We start from the raw sequence: 26377 nt of genomic DNA, 5'->3' as shown, positions 1-26377 counted from the left end.
CATTTTATTTCTTGCTTGCCATGGTCCATAATGTTTTAATGAGCAGCGTGAGCGTGCCGCTAGACGTAGCGCAGTTGTCCACGTCCGTCGCCATGGTTACTATGGCAGTACAAGCGGAAACCAGGGATAACGTGGATATTACGTCATTAACAGGCGACAATGACCAGGGACGAGCCATTATTTAAAACTGGAATTTCTCTGAAATTGAAAATCTTTGGGAACTTTTGGGATATTGTTAGTACACAAGTGCAGGAAATATATCACACTGTGCAAAATATCTTCGTTTGTGTTTGTGTCACAAAGACACATGTCTGCGTTGGTATCGACACGAGGGTGAGTAAACGATGACATAAGTTTCATTAGTGGTTGAACTGTCCCCATTTACACACCATATTTAAACATACGCAAACACAACTGATATTTCTGAAGTCGTTCGTGTGAATAAAGTGTGAACTCTTAAACTGGTGTAGTGACGGGATCTGCTTGATAGAGATTAAAACAGATATTGCAGATTCCTTCCTCTCTCCATGACATGCTTTTTGTCTTTCGGTTTCAATGACGATACAATTATGATACTATAATGCATCACGGCGTATAGAATTGTGGCATGAGAAATCGTGATACAAGTTTTTTTTAGTTTTTTTGGTTTGTGTGAATCTCCTCTTTGAGCTGTGAAAGTGCTGACAGTACCATGCAAATGCATCTTTCTTTCTTTTATCTTTTTTTGAGAAAAATGTCAGTTTTGCTGTGGGTCCTGTTGTAGCTGTCATTCTCTCATTCAATCTCACTGACACAAAGGTCTGCTACATCCTGTGTCGGGGGCTGTACTTCCTCATGTTCCTCTCTCTCTTCCTCTACTCTCTCTCTCTCTCACACACTCATCTGCTGCTGTTTCTAGCCCAACGGAAAAATTAAACTCTTTGTAGTAGACATAGGAAACTTCACTGCGTGCGAGATGCCGTGTTCAACAATAGCTACAGAGAACAGAGAGAGAGTGAGAGAGAGAGAGTGAGAGAGGGGGAAAGAAAGAAAGCATGAGAAAGTAAGAGAAAGAGAGGTCAAGGGGAGGAAGACAGCCACGTATTTTTAGACACAGCATGCAAGGAGTGTGTCTGCTGTAAAACACTCAAGGATGGAAAAAACAGAAGGTATCTGCCTCCCTCCTGACTGCAGCACAAAGCATCTATCCTCCCATCTTATATCATATCATGAGGCATCCATCCCATGATGCTTTACTGCTACTCATTACCAGACTGATCAGTGCTGGTTTCTCAAACATCAAGGCTGTGAATATATGAGTGTGGGTCAGTATCTGGTAATAAAGCTTGGCCCTGTTATTACTGGTTATTACTTTTACTTTCCTTGTTGATAAAAAAAAAAAAAAAAGATTTATTTGTGCAAATCTCATAAAACCGGTCAAGAACACTACTGGCTCATATTTCTCCCTCAAATGAAAAAAAGGGGGAAAAGAGAAATAAAATACAAATAAAATTAAATATAAAATGTAAATATAAAAATTAAACTCAAATAAAATATTAAATTATAAACTAAATCAGTGTTAATGCTAAAATAATTGAAAAAGTTGAAATAAAATATTAATGTTGCATGAAAAGCGCAAGCTAAAATAAATAAATAAAATGTTGCCTTAGTACTAAATTTTTTGTCTAAGTACTAAAAATAAAAATAAAATACAAATAATTAAATATTTATTTTTGATATTTGAATATTAAATAATAAATATGAACCATGTACAAAAATTAATTTAAATTGAAAAAAGTAGTAAATATATTAAATAAAATACAAATGATATTAAATATTTATTTTATATTTACATATTAAACGTACCAAACTAAAGTAAAAAAAAAAAGTACTAAAACAAAACTCAAAACTAATTAAAAGCAAGAAAAAGTTCCCATCAAAATTGCTACAATTTAATTGAAAATATCAAAAATTATTTAAAATACTAATTAATACTATACTAGTATATAAACAATATTAACTAATTAAATTGAAATTAAAAATAATATAATTTTGAGATTTTAGAATGAAATATCACAGATGTGTTTTCATGATATTCAAACTTATTTGATTTATTATTGGATTACTGCCCCACACTCCTGCCCATAATGGCCAATGTGACAATCAGTAACTTAAAGAGACACTGCCCTCTTTTGGTCCCTACAGGAAGTGCAGCAGAGCTCAGGAGGAGGACAGTTATAAGAGGCTGTAGCACAAGTGTCCCCGTGGACTGATCTAAGGCCAGTGTTTTTCTGCATTAGTAACTGCTCTGAATCTCATTATCAGTAGTGAATTTGATTGTCAGGACTAAGCCCAGATCAGTGCTGAGGGGAAACTTCAGTGCAGGCAGTGACAGGGAGTTAGAAGACGATGAGCAGTGCTACTCTACCTGACGCTGAGTTCACGCTGTGCCACCGCAGGAGGGGGGTTTGGGGGGGAAGAGGGGCAGAAATGGAGAGAATAATCCAGTGCGGTGAGGAAGCAAGGTCAAACAAAACGTGTCACACCAGTATTACAGAAAATTAACAGGCCCACATAGAATCTGTGACTTTTTTTTTGCTGATTTTCAGGAGGAAATCTGTGGGATTCTATGGAGTTTTTAATTTCGGGGAGCTGAGTATATTACATTCCTATTGATCGGAGAAAGAATAATTCAATTGATCAAAATATTCAACAAACAAACAGGCAAAGGCCAGGAAATGTCTAGAAGTTTATGAAGGGCAATCATGGAAAATACAGATCCCTGTAGGCCTGAAAATGAGGAACACCATTTGCTGTTCAAAACTACAGTCAGTGATACAAACATGACATGTCAGATATTAGTCCACTACAAAGCATTCCCAAGCGTTAATTAAACCGCTTCTCATGAGGAGCGCACACAGATTAATCGCTCTAATATATCAGAAAAATATAACTCTAATATAACAGAAAAAGCATTTAGGAGGAGACGATGAAGGTCAATGTAAAAATAAAAAAACAGGCTGTTTATTCCTGAATTATGGACCTTATTCAGAACAGCGCCATGACGGGTATGAAAGCGAGGCTCTGAGGGATAGACTCACCGTGCTTTCAATGGCATTTGCTGTAAAATGCTGTATAAAGCTCCAAGATCACTTTTAATTTTCCACAGCTCATGATGTCTGGAGTTTTTGTCATTTGAATTTTCTCAAAGATATTTTGCAGTGTTTCGTCAGCAGAACAATCCATAAACCCATTAAATAACAGTACAACCCACTGAAGAGATGCATGTCTATCCCTCACAGCCTCGCTTTCATTCCCACTAAAAATCAAAGATGGCGCTGCTGTGAATAAGGTCTATACAGAATATATTTGTGAATATCTTAATAAGTTTTGATTTTTTTTTTCCTGAAATGTATTTCAATATTGGGGGAATGACTTAAAATTAGAGCTGCACCAATAATCGGTATCAGCCGATAAAAAAGAAAAGAAAAAAAAAATCACTTTTACCACGATTGGCCATCGGCCGATTGTTTAAAACAAACAGCCGACGATCAGGGCCGATTATATCCTGTCAATCAAAGCGTGCGGACAAACACCTCAGACTGCAACTCGTACTGTGTGTGAAGAAAATGTCTCTTGAAAAGGGGGCCTGAAATTGACATTGTGGAACCACTGGTCTACAATTAGTCTATAAGTCAATTTTATCATCCACAAGGGGGCGATATTACACACCCGAAATTCATGATAACCAAGAACCAACACATGATGAAATGGTGCATCAGATTGGGACGGTCATCTACCCAGTATCTTTGATTGCTTTTACAGTACTGTCCACTGCTAAATATGAACATAATCTCAAGATGTGTGCTGTGCATACCTCCTCCAGCTGACTGTGCACATGCTGCACTATGAGATCGATGGCCACCATGTTGCCGCCACCTACAGGAGATAAGCACAGGAATCAAAATCAACGTCACTAACAAAGCTGCTTTCAGGCAAGCTTCCAAGGTTAAAAAAAAAAATAATACACAGGGAAGGAGACCAGAGGCCTTTTTTTTACTTTTGAATGGATGTATATGATTGGCCATCAACAAATTGGCCATTACACTTTCTCCAATGGTAGAAATGAATCCCATAATGCAGTGTACTCTGCATTTGTATGCAAATTTAATTAAATGCACAACTAGATAAATATTTTATTAATAATACATTAAAACAATATTGTAATGCAATCTGAATGCCTCACTCACCACGTGGCACCACAATATCTGCCAGTCTCATCGTGGGCTCGATGTACTGTTCAAAGGCTGGCTTCACAAATTTGTTGTATTGTTTGATCACTCCCTCAATGTCGCGGCCTCGCTCTGTGATGTCCCTCCTGAGCCTCCGTACCAGCCGGATGTCAGAATCAGTGTCCACAAAGATCTTCATGTCCAGCAGCTGAGAAACAGACAGATGAGGCTCCAGATCAGCTCAGTGAGAAGCTGGCAAATATCCACATTAGGAGAGAGAGTTGTTTACCTTCAGCAGCTCTTTATCTGCAAATGACATGATGCCCTCAAATATAATCACACTGGCCCCATACACCGTTTTCTGCAAACAGATAAACACTCATTAAAAGTCAAGCATTAAAATATGCTAGGTATTCTATGTATGATTATTTTGTGTACTTCAAAAAAAGAAAAAAAATGTGTTTAAGTGTGATCCTAGTAGAGAGAAAAGTAAACCAGCAACATTTCATTTAGAGAACGTAAACGGCATTTTAAGCGCTTTTTCGGTATATAACAAAAAGTTGATTTATAATGCATTTGGCTACTTTTTCAAAAGGTATCTTGCTGGTAGTTAAAGGGTAACTCTCGCCAAAATGCAACCCTAGGGTCTTTTTGTTAATCTACCCGAGGCAAACTTTGAAAGCATAATTAGAATGGAAATGCCACTTTTAAGTTTGACCGTATTTTCGCTTTCGGTCAAAATGCCTTTTGAATGGGAGTGCTTGGGGCACGACTATGATAGCATCAAAATCACTATTTTTAAAACACTAAGAAGGCTCGACACAACATGAAACTTTGCTCAAAGTATCACCAGGGGCTCTACACATGAACTCCAGCATTGAGAACATTGTTTGTGTACACAGAGTTTACTAAAAAGAAAGGTTTTGAACAACTCACTGTATCTGTGTCCGCCGGCATTTTGACAGTCAAAAATAGTCGATCTCCGAATGCAACGTATCAGGGAGGAGAGTAAAGATGGATTAAACTCATAAAGCTTAGTTCCATATAAATTCACGGATTTTGTTGTTAGTGAAAATCAATATTGACCATGTATTTGAAAAAGGATGCTCATATGAGAAGCAATACTAAAATTCAGAATCAGTTAATTTGCATTCGGAGATCATCATTTTTGATATGCTGGCGGACTGGAGTTCATGTGTAGAGCCCCTGGTGAGACTTCGAGCAAGTTTCATGTTGTGTCGAGCCTTCATAGTGTTTTAAAAATAGCGATTTTGATTCTATCATAGTCGTGCCCCAAGCACTCCCATTCACAAGGCATTTTGACCGAAAACGAAAATACGGTCAAACTTAAAAGTGGAGTTTCCATTCTAATTATGCTTTTAAACAAATGTTTGACTCGAGTAGATTAACAAAAAGACCCTAGGTTGCATTTTGGCGAGAGTTGCCCTTTAAACCATTTTAAATCCATGAAGCAGTTTTCCCAAAAGTGATCATTTCCATAAACCTGACACTTTTCAAGCAAATCAGTGTTGAAAAATCAAAGCCGTTTGCACTCACCCATTCTTTCTGCCGTCCGTGCGTGGTGAAGTCATACACTGGGATCTTCACACTCTTGCCCTGCTTGAGTTTGCGGAGTGTGTGCACCAGCAGGCTGAAATCAAAGGCGTCTGGATGGTCAAAGTTGTAATCATTACTAGCAGCCAGCAGCTGCTGGTCGGCCGTCAGAACCTGCAGGAAACACGTCACAGCAGACGGTCCAAGGTTACACCTCTGACTTCAGCTCACATCTCTGCCAGCCGTGTGTGAAGAGATCAAGGCTGATAACTGAAAGGTTGTAGGTCCAAACCAGACAAGGGTTGATCTGTCCTTGAGCCAGACACTCAACGATGCCATTGCACTTGCTGCATTTAGTAAATGTCATAAGCCATTAGTGTGCATTACAGTGCTTTTACCACAGGTAAACATGACGCAAAGGGGTAAACTATGGTAAAATCACTGTAACACACAACCATGAGTGGCTTAATACTCCAATATAATGACAGCAAAAAGCAATCTAATCTATGTTTAAAAAAAATGTAAAAAGTTAAATATTATCAAAAGTGACATTTAACGATTGCTTAGCATTAAGAATCAAGAGATTTCCATTTCAAATAAATGCTGTATCAAAGAATCCACAAAAAAAAAAAAAAAAAAAAAAAAAATCAAATCAAATCAAATCATCATATTAGAATGATTTCTGAAGGATCACGTGACTCTGAAGACTGGAGTAATGATGCTGAGAATTCAGCTTTGATCACAGGAATAAATTACATTTTTAAAATAAAATATATTCAAAAAGAAAACAGTTATTTTAAATTGTAATAACAGCTTTTACTGTATTTTTGATTAAATAAATGCAACCTTGGTGAGCATATAATACTTTTCAAAAACATAAAAAAATGTTACTGACAGTAGTGCATTATATTACTACTAATAAAGCAGATGTACAGACTTTAAATGATATGAATAATAGAAACACTGACTGCACTCACACCTTTTGATTAATACGTTCCTAGTCATTTTGGATTTTTTAAAATAAGGATTTTTCCATTTTTAAAAATAATTGAATAAAGAATGGCAATCAAAAAGTAAAAAATAGTTAAAAAATATTTTAAAACAAATCAAAAATATATAATTGCAACTTCCATGACTTTTTAAAATTGTACTATTTTCCACAATTTTATAACTGCCTGATTTTTCCATGAACCCTGTATTTAATTACAATTAAATACATTAATCCCAGCATGAACTATCTGTATATGAGTTGCATTAAGTAATATTCTCCAGACAAGAGAACATATTAAAATATATCCAGTCTTCCTGGAAGGATATATTCTCTGTCTTAAGTTACAAGTTGAATGTTTTTGCCACCCTGCATGCAGAGACAGTGCCAGACTACTGAGTAAATGAAGTGTGTGGTGTTATTACCCCCCTCCTCTCGTTGGGCACACGGCTAAGGCCAAGCTGAACTAAATTTAGGAGGAACATTTACACACAGGTACAAGTGAACATACACACACACTCACAGGACATTTACTTCCTTCGTTGTGTTATTTGGCCTTTTTCTCTCATACAAAATGTAACGATTTCTCTTCAGATATGCCAGAACAGCTGGTACACCATTTAAACAAATGCCTAACTAGTCTAGACTATCCGCTATGATCATCTTGACAGGGTCATTCGCATTCCTGACTGTTTAACAGAGCTTACTCAAACGTCATTAACACATAACAGCTTGTGTTTTAATGCTGGACTGCTCACGGCTGTGAAGACAGTCAGCACACCTGAGATGTTCCTCTGGCAGACGTGAGAGGATCTGAGAAGCGTTTACTCTGAGATTCCTCAGTGTGCTGTGAAGCCACAAGCTGCCTGAAAGACTTAATGGATTATATCAAACAAACCATTGGTTTTGGACCACATTCGGGACAGTTTTCCATGTACTGTATAACTTCAGGTTTGCTATGGAATTGTAAGTGAGCAATTTCAGCCATATTGCTGATTTCTGTAGTTTGGTTAACTTCAAACATAAGCCCTCTCTCCTAAACCCTGCACACATGTCAGCAAACACAAACACTCAAAATGAATCACAGCCAGAGAGACAGCCGTTTCTTACCGTTAAAAAAAAAGTGCCACTCCCCAAAAAGACTTATTGCGGTGTACAGAGCTCAGGGCTGTCACAGATATGGGTGTGATATTTAACATGCGAGAGATGTACGAGATGGCGGCGCTACCTTGTAGAAGGAATCCATTGACAGAAGAACGACCCAAGGAACATCCAAAGCCTCGATAATTTTACGAGCAACTGTTGTTTTGCCTGAGGCACTGCCTCCACAAAGCCCTATGGGTAAAAAAAAGACCAGTAAATTGACATGTGACGATGGTCGATGATGATCGTGATGGTGTATGAGTTAACAATAGGGCTTTTCACACTTGATCTACTTAACCCTGGGTCATTAAACCCTGGCTAAACAGAATCCTGGGTTATCTTCACATTTCACACTGCTCATACTTAACCCGGGGTTAACAATTAATCCTGGGTATTCATGAGCTGATGTTTCACTGTACACTCCTAAACCCTGGGTCAAGGTCCTTATTTGCATATTTGCAGCCAGTGTCACTGATTGGACGAACGCAGCACACGACCCGCTTACATAAAGGCATTGCACATCTTCGTATTATACAGTAGTCAACAAGTGGAAGTGAAGTGGATCAAAAAAGTTCATCAAAGTTGTCCTAAGACAAGAACGAGTACTGTTCAAAATTCATGCATAACTTTGATGAAAGGTTTTGATCCACTTCAAATGTTGACTACTGTATATTGTCGTAGCCTATTATCAAGTTTATACAAAATTAACTATAAAATCAGACTAATAAAGGTAAGAATGAAACTGTCTCTTTGTCATGTTTTCTGTCACCTTTTGACATTTTCCCCTTAAACTTTGAAACATAGCTTACTGTTTATACAAAACGCTGTGTTTCTGAGACTGTCCAAAGCATGTGAATATGAGGCATGTGATTGGCTGCCTGTAGTGATTAACACCGCATCATTTCACACAGCGCAAGTTTAGCATTGCAATGCGGGGGGTTAACAGCGCAAAAGGGGTCCTAACCCTGCTCCAGATCAGGGTTTCATTACTCCGGGTTAAATGCGCAACTAACCCGCTTCTAAATTACAAGTGTGAACGCTCCTTCACCCGGGGTTAAAAGCAGGGTTTAAAGTGACGATAACCCGGGGTTAAGCACAGCGTGAAAAGCCTTAGGCTACTGATGTTTTTTTCCCTGGAACGCTTTACTATACCGACCAATAACAAAAGCTTCTTTGGACTGGGTCCCGTGCTCATTGTACCAGGGTGGGCGTCCGGCGGTGTAGATGGTCCTCTTACTGGTCCGCAGAAGCGGAGGCTCGGATTTGCACTGGCTGGTGGATCGTTTCCGTGGCGACAGACCGGTGTTGACGGAGGGGAGGAGCCTGTCCAGAGAGCCTTCGCCACTGCCACTGTTGAAAAGAGGAAATAAGACACAGTGAACAAGAAAAGCCTCTTCCTGCTGTTTCCTGTGTGAATTCTGACTTCCTGATCACAAGCTGTACAAAGACCCCAGTTCACTCGGTGGCCATCACAGCTAACGCCTCCTAACCTATTTACTAGCTTTAACTATGTGGGGAACAGGGCATACAGCTCTATCTATTTCAACGAGGAAAATATGTCAAGATCTGATAAAGGTGGTGTCATAAACTTTGTAGCATGTTGCAACCTCTGGGAAAAACAACAACGACCCCATATTACTCAGCAAACATGTTAGCTGTAAATGTAGCACATCATCGTGATCAATGAAACGGAGATGACTGGAATATCGTGTTGTCATGTCTAATGAATGTTATGACAGTTGAGCTAAAACAAAGCAACTGACCTCATTTCGATCAACTAGTTTGAGTTCTAAACAAATACTACCTTATTAATAATAATGAAAACATAATTATGGCCAGTGGTAGCACTAGCATGGCATGATTAAAGATAACCCAAAGGACCTGGTTCAAAATAACAACGTGTCCTAACCAGACTTTAATAAAAGTCAATTTAAAAGTTACTCCTGTTTACTTCCGTCAAATCCCATGACCTGAGGGTGGACATTTTTACAATCATAAGGCCTTTTACTTACTAAGAAAGTATAACTATCAATTACATGGTCAAAAGGTAGATTGTGTACAACAGGTTTTTCATAAAAGTTTTGATCATGTTTCGAGTATCAAACATGATACAGTAGGCTTTAAAGGGTTAAGCAGCATCAATATGACATTGTATCCCAATTCAAATCAATCAATCTTAAATGTATATCATGCACCAAATTTTGAAGACCTGGTTCAGTGGCCTATGAACACAACGGTGAAAGTAAGTTGGATAAAAAGTAACTGCTAAAAGCCCAATAAATACATTACATAAAAAAACAGAAGATTTCAGTCCCAACATTACATATTATTCATGTAAATAATAAAATATTAAGTATATATTTACCCTATGATATTTACATGTACATGCGTTCATTACTATTATTGCTCTGTGATAAATTGCTTATGTTCTGCTTACATAAAAGCATCTGCTAAATGCATAAATGTAAATTATTAGGTACATACTTGTATAAATACACTGTAAAATGACCATTTATGTAAAGTGAGACTAAAAATATCTATGCATAAGCCAACTATGCTAATGGTGCAGTAAGTTTAATGAAAACATGCTCTGGTTTCTAAGAGCATTTCTGGAAAGACTGATGAGTCACAAATAAACCAAAGAGATACAAGGTAAAATTGGTGGATGCCTACAAGAGACTCATTAGCAGCAAAAAAAAAAGTATATTTTATTTTATATATTTATATATTATTTATATTAATATATAGTATTTATATATTATATTATATATATTATTATTAAAATATATATATTTATATTAAATTAAATTATTTATATTTATTTATTTAGATTACATTTGCATTTCATTTTAAGAGAAAAATACTTACTGAAGCAGGCGAGAACGCAAGATGTCCACAAAAGACGAGTCCATGTACGAGTCCATTAAGTAAAAGAAACAAATAAAATACTACGTAGTACCTACTCTCAACTAAACATCTGTTTGTATAAAAAATGCCAGTCAGATCAACTGACACATGACTGCATAATCCCTAATGCTTACATGCCTCGGTAAACAAAGCCTACTTCACATGTGCAACTATAACTGGTAAAACTAGAATAAAGCAAGTTTACTAGGCAGAAAAGATGTCTTGTGTGCCAAGTATGCCTTTGAGTTTCTGTTTGTGTGAACAGAAATCATCCTGGGTCATCTTTCTAGTTTATCTGCCCTGCTAAAATATGAGAGAGTGATAAGAGATAAGATGGTTAAGATGAAACAGCGGACTCTGCCCTTGCATTTTTTCAGAAACCACAAACCAGTCAGTCAAAGTCTTTCTCTTAAAGGAAATGATCAAATGACTAATCATTTACTATACGACTTTCTTCTAGTGAAATATCTGTTCAAAGAAAGTGATTCAAGCAATTTTCAGGGCAGGATTTTCAGTGAAAAACTTTAATCTGTTCAGCACTAGCCATATGGACTATTAAAGAGCTCATATTATTGTGGGCACTTCAAAAATACGGCGTGATCACTTGCATATTTTCCAGACAACAGCGGAAACAACTTAAAATACTCATAATTTTTTGAGTAATACATCATTCAAAACTATAAAGGGTCTACTTGAGTAAACTCACAATAACAACGATAAAGTTGTGCTTTTGTAAAACAGAAAACAAAAAGGATGCGTTTTCTGCCTTCTCTGTCTCCGTGGACTGGAGCGCGTCACAAAAATAAACTGAAACTCAGTGTATACTTGCCTCGAAGACATGAGGAAATATATCTATAGAAAGCTTGAAATGTCTACTTTTAAACAAACCAATTCAAATCAGAAACAAATACTCTCTGATTATGTAATCCGTATGAAGAATAGGTTTAAAATGAATATAAACGTGTGATAAGTCGACTAATGGCTTAAATGAACGAGTACTAGTCGACTACGAAAATCTCTAGTTCAACTGGTCAGATTCTCTCTCCAGTATTTGATATTGTTGATGTTGGTCTGCAGCACTCAATTACACAATGCTCTGTTTGTTGTTATGATGACAAAAGGTTTCTAAGTTACATTTACATAGGCTGGTCTGCCATCTACCATAAGTCTTCTAACAGCGTTTATCGATGTCAAAATCATTGACCAATCAAATCAAAGAAAAGGCTTTACTGTTCACAGAAGACGAACATGAGTTCCAGAGAGATGCTTCAGTTTGAACCATGAAAGAGAAACAGTTTTATGATAGAAATGTTAAATGACAGTAATTTCCAGTGATGCAAACTACTCTACTTGGTCAAATTTTACCATTTTGGATTGAAAACAGGCTAAAATGTACACGAGCCATGTAATTCATAACAGAGTGTGACAACAAGAACAACATTAACAAAGCTATTTTTGACATATAGAGTGTGTGTGCATGCAAATTTCCAATGTGTTTGGCACATGTTGCATTCCAAAATGCAAATTCTAAACGCCTCAAACATGCAGAAATTGCAGAGTAGCATTTACTGTGAAGTGAAAGTGAAAACGAACGTTTCTTTACTCTCAAACATGCAGAGCGTCAGACTATATGTTTACATAATTACATCACAACTGCTGGGATTTGATGATCGCACTAAGCCTAAGCCATATCTCATTCTAATAACCATACATAGTCAATATTCATAAATAAGTTATGGGGCAACGGGTGCCTATTTTTACTCACATTTGACGCTCTGAAAGCAAACCATGCATAAATGTATTCGAAAACATAACATTTAGGAGTTTATTTAATAATTGTTCAAGGCCATTTCACGATTTCAATCATCACACAGTTTTTTCTTGGATTGACAATTCACGTGAGTCATACTTTTCAGGTTGGAAAATACAGAAATACATATAACTGTGGAAATTATAGCCTCCATGCCTAAATTATACATTTAAAGTTCAGAGATATTAACTACATGTACTTACAATAGGGTTAGTTGCATGAAATGATGCATACTTTAATGTTATTACAGCAGTAAATGCATGTAACATCTATCAAGGACGCTCTAAAATAAAGTGCTACCAAATTTCATACCATCACATGATGCCACAGAGCAGTGTGAGCATTCTTCAAAACATCTCCTTTTGTGTTTCACAGAAGAAACAAAGTCAAATAGGTCTGGACAACATTAGGATGAATAATGTGACAGATTTTTTTCGGTGAACTATCCCTTTAAAAATTACACACTAACCTCAACGACAGCACATCAGCAACTTCTGGTTTGCATCACAAGTTCACTCAAGGACAGTATGAGAATACACCATTGTGCAGTTTACTAATGAAACATTTTCACTGTAAAACACCTCATAATATAAAAACAGCAAACAGAAAACAAATCAAAACCTGACAGGAGGTGCCAATCACACGCTGTGGTTTTCAGCAAACACATAAAACTGATGGATATTTGCTTGTAAAAACAGAGCAAGTAGAGAGTCCTGTCAGCGACAGCTGTGTGATCTCACTATATACAACGTGTCTAACTACTATGTACTAATATTTCAATTAAAGACCCCTTGTGGTGAAAATCAAGTTTTTAATGCTGTTTTTATGTCTATGTGGTGTTTTTAATATGCTTTAAGACAAACCATGTGCAAATTCATAAGTCACACCATTGCTGAGTATTTTCTCTTTAAAACTGCAGCGAATCAAAGACAGGCTCAAAAACGTGGTTTGAAATCACAATATTACTCCGGTACAAGTAAAAGTTGTAAATACCGATTTTTACTTAAGTAAAAGTACAGGAGTACTTGTTTTTAAAAGTACTTAACTATCAAAAGTAACTTTCAATGCATTGTTTTATTATTGTTGCATTGTTGTGTGTAATACTTAAAGTACCGTATGCCTCTGAATCTATGCCTGCCTACCCTCATGTCAATATCACATTTATTTCTAGAACACCGTTCCAGTAGTGGGATTGAATGTGAGATTGAATAAGTGCACTCAATAATGTCCACAATGGTTTTGGACACCCAAATGGCTATTCCCTCAAATAGTGCCCTATTTAAAGTTTTTTGGCTTTTAGTATGAATATGTTAGCCTTACTGTTATCTATAAGCTAGTGTGCTCCAAAAAAGTGACAAAATTCGCATTTAGAAAACCAAACCCAACGTTGAAAATGAAAATCAGGTTGATTTCAGAATCCAACACCAGATTGCCATTAATCTCCAACGTTGGACAGACATATTGTGGTTGAAACCGGAAATCGTGTTGACGTCGGAAACCAACATCAGTCGGTTTCTGACGTCAATTTGACTCATTTCCAGCCAAAATGCAACCCCTGCAAAATGCAACCCCTGTGGGTCCCCCCAACCAAAATAATCCCCTGACTGACATTACTACTTTCTATTCAAGGACATGACCGAATTGTAGTGGAGTAAAAAGTAAGATATTTGTCTTTCAAATGTAGTGAAGTTAAAGTAAAAAGGTTCCAAAAAAAATAATACTCAAGTAAAGTACAGATACTCAAAAAGTGGACTTAAGTACAGTCCTCAAGTAAATGTACTTTGTTACTGTCCACCTCTGGCTGGTTGTTGGAAGGAAGATATCTGACTGAGATGGAGAATGAAAACATGTTTGTGTAACGTTAGCGACACATCATTAGCTGTTTGATAATGTAGTCAAGACAAAGGCTAACCATATTAATTACTGTTATGTGTCCGACGTCGTAGAGAGCGATTCATAAAACGGATCACCATTCTGATACATCGACTTGCAGACGAGCCTGTATAATTCACTCTTCCACTTCTTCTGAATCCGTTACTGAATTAAACCAGTATTTCCACTTGCCATTGTGCAGCATTTACTACAGTTAAGTTGAGCTGGCGGGAGTGAGTAGAGGCGGGGCTCATTTGCATATTCATGGTTCTGCATATACTAAATGAGGCAAGTGTGTAAAGTTATATTCAAGCTATTTTGGCATGAATTAATTATTTCCACAGGAAAAAAAAAACGTTTAAATATGTCATTTTGGTGATCAAAGATGAGATTTAAAGGGGTATAATGCCCTTTTCACAAGATTCAAAATAAGTCTCTGATGTCCCCAGAGTGAGTATGTGAAGTTTTAGCTCAAAATACCCCACAGATATTTTTATACAGCATGTTAAAATTGTCACTTTTTGAGGGTGAGCAAAAACGCACTAGTAAACTTTGTGTCTTTTACCTCACACAGACACACACTGAAAATTTCAAAAACTTTCAGCCTTTTATGTTAAACCGGAGACATACAATGATGGAGAGACTCAAGAAGAAGTGACAACATGTAGAATGCAACAGGACATTTCTGAATGTTTAGTTGATGAATTTATGTGCTTATGTGTAGTTATCTTCTAGTCATTAATTAGCATATTCTATCATGATAATCTATAAATCGCGTTCCCGGGGGCGGGGTTTATGTCAATTTTAGGGCTGGTGATGTCACTAACCCGGGAGGAATGTCGTGTAGTCCCTACCAGTCGTTTGTTGTAGTCCTTAAAAAGTAATTTCTTTAAAAGCAAATACTCCCTTTGCTCTGAACTTTGGGAGTTGTAACTTTGCAGATGTTGTTTATGCTCAAACAGCAACATTACACACTAACTAAAGTTAGAAAAGTGAAATCATAATCAACCACCCCTTTAAGGGATAAAATGATTGACTACAGGGGGCTTTAATAATTTGATACAATGTACTTATTGTGTACATACACATTTTTACATTACACTTATATTTAAAAAAAATCTGTAACAATTTATTTTAAGGTAAGGTAAGGTCAACTTTATTATCCCCAAGGGGCAATTTGTTTCACAGCCAGCAGTAAACCATACAATCATACAAAGAATAAACACCACCACAACACACAAAAAGAAAGGAAGAAAAAGAAAGGACTTCAATAAATAATTTACCTTCAATAATTAAAAAAAAAACAATGGCAGCTGGTACAAATTCATTTTTAAATATTAGTCCCATCTAGATTTGCCAGTACCAAATGATGTAGTTACATGTTACGACAGTAAAAACAGTGAATTATGCATAAGTAACTAACCTTAAACGTAACTCCATAGCCTAGTAAGTACATGTAGTTGAATAATAGGTAATACTTTATTTTACAGTGTCATTGTTACATATTTTACATGTACTTACCATAGTAATAACAGTAAATTATGCATAATTACATGCAACTAACCCTCAAACAAACCCTAATCCTACCCTAACCCTATAGTAAGTACATGCAGTACTCAGTACTTAAATATATAATTACACTGTAACAATGACACCTTAAAATAAAGTGTAACTGAATAATATTACTCTGTACTTATTTGACTACGTCTAGGCTACTACGTCACCTTAAAATAAAGTGTATCCAAATTTCCCTGTAATTAGGCTATATCTGTAATTAATTTCTGTAATTACATCTATAATGCCACTGTTGGCCCTTTCCCACCCTTAAACCCACGCATATCACCAAACCTGTCCTAACCTCACCTGTATCCCACCTCAATAGCAGCACAAGCGTTCTGCAACACAACATCAACACAATAAATACATTGGACCTAACAATTACTGTTAACACTTTATTTTACAGTGTCTTTGTTACACGTTACATGTACTTACTACAGTAATAACAGTAAATGATGCATAATTACAAGCAACTAACCCTAAAACAACCCCAATCCTAACCACATACCTGTAGTTAATTATTATTACTTGCATACTGTAACAAGGATATCTTAAAACAAAGTGTAACCCAATTGTTATTTTTGATGCAAGTACATAGTAGTAGTTAAAGACAGCTAATATAAGTGTGCAAAACAGCAAACCTCAAAGCCTGACAGGATGTGCCAATCACACGCTGAGATTTCATCAGATAAATTATAAAAACTGATGTAAATTTGCTTGTAAAAACAGAGCAAGTAGAGAGTCCTGTCAGCAGCAGCTGCATTCAAGTGTGCAAACTGCTTAAGAAACTACTCAAGAGCGTCCAACACACTTGAGGATGGAGAAAAAGACAAAGATGCTAAGACCAGCATAATAAAATAATAAAAAAAATAAATAATAATCAGTGAGTTATCAGGCTTACCTTCCATCTGCCCTAAGAGACCAGCAGCCTGAGATCCTGGCTCCTGAGTATGCTGGGAGTGTGTTCATGATGGGACAGACAGATGAGATGAGATGAGATGAGATGAGATGAGATGAGATGAAAGCTCCAGAGAAAGATCAGCGCTAATGTAACCGCCGGGACGTACACACACACACACACACGGGCGCTCAGAGAGCCTGCCCTCTGGCAAGCCGAACGGAGCGAGAGAACAGGAAGAAAAACGAAAGTGAAGCAGAAGGGAAGAAAACAAAACTGTGCTTTCTACGTCGGTTGTGTTTTAGCAGTCACTAGCGTTAGTGGGCCGGGACCATTCAAGACAAACCTTTCTCTCGCCCTAACATGCTACTATGGACACTGCCAACAAACGTAAGAGGATAACCTGTCCCGCAGATTATGTTTGGCGGGTGGTATTAATAGCAGCAGGTTGGAAACACGCAGAGCTCACACACCCCTCCGCTGGCCTCTTACGGGGCGGCTCATCTGTCTGTGACACTCACACAGGCTGTTGCTGACACGGGACGGTGAAAGAGCGCGAGGGAAAGCAGCGATTTTGAATGGTGTTCTTAGGCTCGGGACATAAACAAATCAGGTTGCTCTGTGAAGCGTGGAGCGGTGGAGGAGGTTTGTGCGCTCTCCATTACACCCAAGGGCTCTGAGATCACCTTATCAACCGGCCCGTCCTCTGGGGCGTCGCTCCACCTGCTCCCCCTCCCGGGACAGCACTCACAAACATCATGATGAAACTCACTACCACCATCACAGCCCGTACTGGCCGTGATCTTACAGTGCGAGCACATCCACAAAAACACATTCAATTCGCCAACAAAATAAATACACAGACTTAACTCTGTGTAAAGATCCTTAAAGGGATAGTTCACCCAAAAGTGAAAACTCTGTCATTATTTAAGTTGTTCCAAACATGTATGAGTTTCTTTGTTCTGCTGAACACAAAAGAAGATATTTTGAAGAAAGTCGGTAACCAGACAGTTGATGGACCCCATTGACTACCATAGTAAAATATTATGGAACAACTTGTGAGTGAATGATGACAGAGTTTTCATTTTTGGGTGAACTATCCCTTTAATAGTCTGCATCTGAAACTAATTCATGTTTAAGTGTTACAGTAGTATTTTAATAATTGATTATAATTATATAATACTGAAAGTTGAACATGTAAAATTGCAATTAGAATCAACCAAAGAGATGGCAACAAAACAGCTGTTATACACACACATCACAAATCCTAAAAAAAAGCTGAATTTTCAGCATCATTACTCCAGTCTTCGGTGTCACATGATCCTTCAGAAATCACTCTGATATGATGATTTGATGCTCAAGAAACATTTCTGATTATTATTAATGTTGAAATCAGGTGTGCTGATTCATATTTTTGTGTAAACCAGGACTCTTTTTTTCAGGATTCTTTAAAGGTTCAAAATAACAGCATTTATCTGAAATAGAAATCTTTAGTAACATTATGCATGTCTTCACTGTCACTTTTGATCAATTTAATGCATTTGTGCTGAATTAAATGTTAAACTTTTGAAGGGTGGTGTATATAGTAACCTAAAAGATTTCGCTCCCAAATGTCAAGACTTCCTGTTTGTACTTCAATCCTAAGCACGTGTATGAAGGACATTCCCAACAACAACAGCTGCTGGTCTGGATATGAGAAGGCACAGTCACGTGACCCGTGCTCGCAGTGATGTCACAGAGTTAGACGAGCGCGCCCCCTCGCGTCGCTCTGCCGCGCTGCAACGCGGAGGTGATCATGATTCAGCTTGATAAATATAAACTATAATAATACAGTTGCAGTGTTGCATAATATAGTAAATACTACTCCAAATTTGTTCTGTTACTTAATAATTTGGCCTATTATTAGTTTAAAATGCCATTCAACCATGTGTAATTAAGCCAACCCGGCTACAGGTGTCGTCCACAATACTGTTTAGGGCAAGTGAAGTAACGTTAGTTTAATTACATGTAATAATTAGGTGTGGCTGAAAAAACGGTCCAAAGAAATAACGGCGATGATCCTACATGCTCTCCTGAGATCTTCGCAACATGTGCTTCAGGGTCATTCACCATGGGGTGAGCAGCAGTAACACACATTCACTGACAAGACCATTTAAACAGAACCAGACGCCACAAAAACCACATATTCACACAAATATAGTCATGGACTGAAACAAGACGAGGAAACAGGGTTACAGTTTCATAATTATGTGCTTAAAGAGACATGTCTCTTCCATAGACTGTACGGTCTCTCCGCACATCTTGTTAGTTTAGGGGGGGTTTATAAATATCACCAGAGGCATATATGACCAACGCGTGTGTTGCAGAGTGCCAGAAACACGCGAGACGCACCAGGACCTCCAACACGCACGCGACTGTCACTGTGCGCTCGTCGTTTATGTTTACTACACACACGCGCATATTAAGATCACGGGGAACTTAATAACTGAGAGGTTAGGAGGTAAAGCTCTTGAAATGTACCTTGTGCACCGCATAGAGGCTTTTTCTCCGCACTCCATCGCCGAGACTCTTCCGTCTCCGCACACGGCAGACATTGTTGGATTCCTATTTGACAAACAGCTGTTGCGAGTGCGACTCTGGCCTCGACTAATGCTGCTGGGATATGTAGTTTTATGCGTCATAGGGTCGCGCATGTCTTCAGCGAAGCGGAACTACAAATCCCAGAATGTAAATTGTAACGTATATTTTTAAGTACAAGTTTAGGTATGATTTTTTCTGTACTGAATTTAATTTATGCCAATTGTACTGGGAAAACATTAATTTTCTTTACGCAAGATTCATAATACATTAGTATATTATTTATTTTATTAATACTTTGAGTTGACAGGCCTGTGTTATACATACTGCCGTTCAAAAGTTTGGAGTCGACACATACATAACTGTGTGTAAAGATCCGTTATAGTCGCCATCTAAACTGAAACAATGTCCTGATAATTACATCTTTTTTTAATATAGTTTTAATTTAATAATTGATTATAATAACATACATGAACTGAACAGAGAACGTTTACACGCACAAATCTATTAATAGAATCAACAAAAAGGACGAGGATAATAGTTATACATGAATAAACTGTCACAAATCCTAAAAAACGAATAAAATAGGTTATATATTACTAATATATTTTTTTTAAAAACAATATATATATATATATATATATATATTATACAAACCCTACCTTTCAAAAGTTTATGGGCAGCAAGAATCTTTTATATTTATTTTATTATTATTATTATTATTATTAAAGAAATTAATACCTAAACCAGGAAGTCGGTCAAAAGTGACAGTAAAGCCATTCACAGTGTTTAAAAGAAAAAAAAAATGCTGTTATTCTGAACTTTCTATCAAATCCTGCAAAAAAAGTTATAATATTAAAATATTCATATTATTTTACAAATTATATTTTTGTGCCATGTTCATCCAAACATAAGAAAACAATTCAGCCAGTCAAATCTTTCTCAACATTTTATTAATTATTTGAGGGGTATTAATGCACAGTTAATACACCAGGGGAAAAAAGAGAGAGAATAATAGTTTAGATTCAGAACTCTTGCCAACCTAGTTAAAAACTTCAAAGGAATAAAGGATCATTGTGTCCATTACTTGATAAGTATTAATAGATTTTACAGTTTCAGAATAAAATGTACTCCTTTGGACCATCCTTTTGTACCTCAGACCAGGGGACCCAGTGGCCCTGCTCCGAATCACTTCAAATCAATCCCAATGACTTTCGTTTGTAAACTTCTTTGAGGATGTTCTCCGTCAGAACACTGATGGGGCAAATTCGAACTTCTGAAATCCTCATTTCACACAAAAGTTGAAGTAATGAAAATAATGATTTTTAAAAACTGGTAGGGGGCTCCACTTTCTACAGACCCCCTTAGTACAAAATTCCACAGCACACAATCAAATTCACCAAAACCTCTACCGACACTCCATATTCAAGCCTATTTCATGGGATTACAAGTGCACTAAATACAGAAATACACACCTACACACAATCATGCTCGCACGCACGCACTCTCTCACACACTCACACACACACTGTGTATAGCGTTTTTGACAAAAGGACATTTTCAACATGTACTTCGACCTGTATAGAAAAGCGCAGGATCATATTCAAATAGTTTAAAGCAACTATGTCACAAAGAAAGAAGCAAACAAGCAAAAGAAAGCGAATACAGTTCGCACTAAGCTTTGTAAATCATATTTAACGTTGCAGTAGTGCTTTCGACTGCAAGATATTGCTGTAATTTTGAAATAAATCTGTTGCGATGTCATGATCGTACAACGTCTGCATATGTGTACGCCACATAATCTAGGAAGACGGGTAATTGAAGCCACGCACAATATTCCTAGCGGAAACTACACGCCATCTTTCAAATCGAGCAATATCGTGTGAAAACGAAACTTCCATTGAGAAAGATACATTCTACTGGGCGAAACTCAAAGTACATGTCTATGTTAAAGTAGTACGGTCGTTGGTTTCATGGACCCAAGATGGCAAGATCACACCAGCTCAGAGACGGTATAAAGACAACATAATCAGAAATGTCATGGAGCAACATTGAGCTTTATCTCAGTTTTGACCTCGCAACATGCATGATACATGTGTTGCCTTGTCCTCTCCTGCAATGTTCTCTCAAGAGGACAAGAACCTGGGTGAGGAGAATCTCAGAAACCTGTGAAGAACATGCCAAAGTTATGTTTTACCAGAAGATCAAATGAAAGAAATTATATTTTGCTTAAAGGGGTCATGAGATTACATTTGCCTTGATCTTTTGACATATAAAAGGGTTTTGTACCATTAAAACATCCTGCAAGTTTCAGAGCTTAAAATGTCCTCATTATAAAACTGGGATTTCATTATTCAAGCTCCAAAAATGGCTCGTTTTGATATTGTGGGATCTGTGATGTCACACTGGCAAAAACATTTGCATATGACCGCCTCCAGAGCAAGACATCGACCAATAGCTTTACATTATCGCGCCATAGGCTCCGCCCACTGGATGTGTGAGCGTAACGTCGAAAGCAAATGGAGTCTGTCGACAACATGGTTTATATTAATGGCGTCATGGATCACGTCGGAGGATTTTATGTTTGTTCGGAGCATTTGACTGCAGATTGTTTTGTAAACGAGGCTCAGTGTAATGGAGAGTTTGCAAAGAAACTTTTGTTGAAAGTTGAAGCAGTCAGCGGTATTGGATCTGACAGCAGTTACATCACAAACCTTAAGTAAATGATTTCATAAAGCTTTGTCTGAAAATGACGCTTTTATATGGATAATGTTTTTAAAACACTTACTCACATGCAATAGCGAGTGGGGGTTGATACTGTGTCCTATGCAATGACGTTAGCCAATCATAACAGTGATGTTAATGACAAGCCTTAAAGGAGCCGCCCCTTAAAAACTGATCATTTCAGACAGAGGGTCAGAATGAAGGTTGAAAATAATCGTTTTTCCACAAACATATTTCTATTAACATTATAAGAGAACCTCAATGAATATGTTAAAATAATAGAAAAAAATCCATGTAATGACCCCTTTAAAAAAACTTATGCATCTATAAAAATGATTTTTTAATGGTTTATGATGTACTTACATATATATATGTATATACACACACACACATACATGTTCTTCAAAGGTTTTATAAGATTTTATCAGACAAAATAAAAGACCATTTTTTTCAGTGCAATAGGGGGATTTCAGTGCGACTGAAGCCGAAGAAGTTTTTTTATTTGCCATTTAATGCTTGACGCTTCGTTTCTGATGCAGGACAATTAAAATGAGATCTGCTACAGTAATTCATGTCATAAACATGGGACTCGATTGCAAGTTTGACTAACTGGTTCACAATTTCATGCGCAACATTCCTTAAGGTAGATTGGCTACTAGCACCTTTTGCCTAAAACCATGACAAACCAACCCTAGTTTTCTGAAGCAACTATGAGATTAAAGTCACATTTACAAGTATTAGTATAAAATAAATGTATGCAACTTTCAGCTTATTCTTCTTTTCTCATTAGATAAATATATTTGTAATAATTTATCCTTTTTTTTCTGTGTGTGACCTGTATGCTAATAATTTTATGGCAATTCTTTTTCATGATTTCAAGTACCTCAGTTAGAATTATTAGGGTTTTGGAATACATAATTTCTGTTGCAAATGATAATTTTTTTTTTCAATCTATAATCTTTTATACAAACTGAGGAAGAATAAAAAGACACACTGCTTCCATTAGTCACCTTCGAGGGGACTGTTATGGCTTCAAACATAATTTTCATTTCATATCTGACATAGATTTGCCTTCTAAATTGGGGGATGGAGGACGGGCTTCATTTGCACGTATCACACGGATCAAATGGCAGGCGTTCGGGGTTTCTCGAACTCTCGTGGATTCATGTAAAGGAAACTGATCCGAGATCTCACAGCGCAGAGCCACTCATTTAAGGTCGGGAGAATGGAAGCCTAACAGTGCCTGCAAAGTGCAAGATAAGGAGGGAAGGGGGAGGAGGGGTTAAAGTGCAATACGAGCATTTTTCTCAAACAGGCCTTGATCAGAAAGTTGGGAATCAGTGTGTGCAGGACCATTCAGATGTTCAGTTCAGGACAGACGCTCTGATTCGGAAACATTCGGATAAAGCCTGCAGCGACCATTCTGATTGTGCTCTTCAATGCTTTACACGACAAGCTTGTGCACCCAAAACACTCTCACTATTGCATACAGGTCCTTTAGTGCATACCACACACATTGCTTGGACTCCTATCAAAAGTTCACGGCTGAATGTCGCAAAAACATGTCCAGGACACATTTCACCCTAAAATCAAATAGAAATTCTATTTTGCATAAATAAATTCTAATTTGACTGAAAAGATTGTTTGCATTGAGACATTTTTCTCACATTTGCCTGCCAAATTCTCATTACCGTAATGCAATATATATGTAACTTTTTTGCATTACGGTAATGAGAATTGGGATATAAAATGTGCTTAACTTTCATAAAAAATGTTTTGCCAATGCAAATAAAAATTAATAGTCCTGAAAAAAAAGCTTAATTTCCTTTTAGTGAAATATAATTTTTTCCTTTGCTTAAAATTTGAAGTGAAATCATTCTTGAGAGATTTTGCGAGATTCACCAAAAATTCCTCTTTGTTTTTTTTCCTACTTGACCACTATCATTTTCATTGGAGCCAGGTTGAGTCTTAGGGGCCGTTCACAAAGAACGCATTTTTGCATTCCACTGCGTTTTTTCCACTGATTTTCTATGTAAACATGCTCTAGATGGACGTGTTTGACCATTGCACACGCATTCCATATCTTGCGCATGACATGGCAATCTAAATGCGTGGCGCTCAAGAAAAAAGACGCATCTATACAACTTCCACAACTCCCTTTTTGTGAACGACCCCTCAAGTTTAAGCAAGGACTGATGACATCAAAGATGTCAAAGGGCATTCCTGTGCTTCGAAGTATTACATATTTTCCTGCCAACACATTTGTAGTCATTATTAGGCAGTGCGTGCCTGCTGCAAACGTTCCATTTTACTATTGATTTGAATTTCTCTAATCATCTGCACTGTATATTCCTTCTAAGTTAAACATCACAAGCTTATATTCCCATAAAAAACGATCGGACAAATGAAAGCACATAGCTCTACCAATTTTCAAAGCATTTAAAGGTTTTAACAAAGACCTCCGGGTCAACTGCAGCAAACTACAAACTACTGCAAACAGCCCAAAGGGATGCGGGATAAGGAGTTACACAAGGCTACGTGCTCAGACCTCTCACGATTCCGAGCAAGAGACAGGACAAGAAACCACAAAAGCAACACTATTGCACAGTAGCACACTGTTACAACAGCCGTCGATCTAACTCCAACCCTGCCACTGACGAAACAAACCCGAACACATCTGAGGAAAAGCAACCTAAACAATGACCAACTTTTTTTGACGCACCTTGTTTGAAACCGATGGACGAAAATGAATTGCTTTGAATATATTCATATATAGATATAGATATTATATATACACAGCAGAGTATTACCGTGATAAAATGTTAGCAGTAAATTAGCTCACCATGCTAATTGAATGAGTTTGATATTCTATAATAAAAGAAATCGTTCAAACACATCATGAAACCACCAGACATGTTGACTCACTGTAGCTACCCAAAAAATCACATAGAAATGTAACTTTGTAACTTCTGCTCTAAAAAATATATCAACTGGGAGCTTAAATGTTATTGACCCCTTCAGAGTGAACAACCTTATTAAAATGAACTATAAAAATGGAATGAAAAACCAACAGGAGTAATATATATCAGTATACACAAGCACACACATAATGTATATACTCAGCTTAAAAAACACAAAGATCAGTGTGAAATCAATACAAATCGTTGTTTCCTGCTGTTTTTCATCCCCTCGTTCTTCCGTTCATCTTTCCGAGCTCTTTCTTCTGTGTCTTCCTTCATTTCCGTGACCGAACTGAATAAAGTTTACCGGTGTAGTTCGGAAAGCATCCCTTCTGGTGCCGACGTAGTGAAAGCCGTGTTACTCAGTGGCCAGAGCTTTCTTAGGTTTGGCTCGTTTCTTTATAGGGGGCGGTGTGTCTCTGGTTTGGGCTGGATTCCCACTGTCCACTGGGTCAGAGGGTGTGGTTGGGCTGTGGGTGATGGGGTTGGGTGCAGGGGTTCGGGTTTCTGAGGTTATGATCTGGGGAGGAATCGGGACTGGAGCAGAGGTGAAGCTCTTAGTCTCTGCTGGAAAGGAGGCTGTCACCAGGTGGTGATCTTTGGGCTTTCGTCCCCTCTTCTTCCCAGGCACTACGTTTTTCATGTCCTTCTGTAAGCCATTGCTCTCTGGCTCTTTTCTCTTGTTGTTGGCCACTTCATTGGTAGATGCCCGAAACCAGTTCTGTGCACATAGAGCCACATCAAGTTTAAAGAGGAACTGAGTCTAAAGGCTCAGCTGATGGATTTGCATGAATTTTCAGCAGTAGAACATTCTAGAAGGAAACTATTCATCCTTATAAAGCCTTTTGACATAGAAAGGCACAAGGTGATGATTTGTGCATAGTAAGACATTTATCTTTGTGTACTAAAACTGAAACTAAAGATTAATTAAAAAGCATGAATAGAAATAGTTCTGTAATGCCCCAAAAAAACTACCGGACATTACTCAAGTTTGCATCATCACAAAAATATTTTAATGATCAACACTTCGGTCAATTGCTCGCAAACCTGAGGATGGTCGACTGACCAAAATGTTGCTCAGTAAAATATTTATGTGATGATGCAAACTTGAGAAGTATATGTGAGATTTATATTTTTCAATATTTCGGTAATAAAATGATATCTTTATGATGGTAG

The 26377-nt window shown here is 37.3% G+C and overlaps 2 protein-coding genes across 16 annotated transcripts in view; both read right to left on the bottom strand.

Moving 5' to 3' along the window:
• Positions 1-19578, bottom strand: part of uckl1b (uridine-cytidine kinase 1-like 1b) — a 31637-nt gene extending 12059 nt beyond the window's left edge. Inside the window, exons 1-9 of one of the 14 annotated variants that reach the window (XM_081387065.1) lie at positions 19461-19544; positions 16944-16995; positions 9049-9246; positions 7982-8088; positions 5769-5939; positions 4501-4572; positions 4230-4419; positions 3857-3918; positions 2408-2424 (exon numbers count right to left, since the gene is read on the bottom strand). In XM_081387065.1, the coding sequence (XP_081243191.1) occupies positions 2408-2424; positions 3857-3918; positions 4230-4419; positions 4501-4572; positions 5769-5939; positions 7982-8088; positions 9049-9246; positions 16944-16950 (824 nt within the window). In that variant the 5' untranslated portion in view covers positions 16951-16995; positions 19461-19544. Of the gene's footprint in view, positions 1-2407; positions 2425-3856; positions 3919-4229; positions 4420-4500; positions 4573-5768; positions 5940-7981; positions 8089-9048; positions 9247-16348; positions 16381-16943; positions 17438-19460 lie in introns of those variants that run through there. The other 13 variants (XM_081387058.1, XM_081387059.1, XM_081387061.1 and 10 more) reach the window with 13 other exon arrangements.
• An 875-nt stretch (positions 19579-20453) lies between these two features.
• The window catches only part of znf512b (zinc finger protein 512B), a 68183-nt gene continuing 62259 nt past the window's right edge, over positions 20454-26377 (bottom strand). For both annotated transcript variants that reach the window (XM_081387651.1, XM_081387652.1), the window contains one exon: positions 20454-25922. In XM_081387651.1, coding sequence (XP_081243777.1) covers positions 25560-25922 — 363 coding nt within the window. In that variant the 3' untranslated portion in view covers positions 20454-25559. The remainder of the gene's footprint in view (positions 25923-26377) is intronic.

The sequence above is a fragment of the Scardinius erythrophthalmus genome (genome assembly GCF_964197995.2).
Source record: "Scardinius erythrophthalmus genome assembly, chromosome: 15".
Taxonomy (NCBI): Eukaryota; Metazoa; Chordata; class Actinopteri; order Cypriniformes; family Leuciscidae; genus Scardinius; species Scardinius erythrophthalmus.
This window is presented reverse-complemented; position numbering and strand designations above follow the sequence as displayed.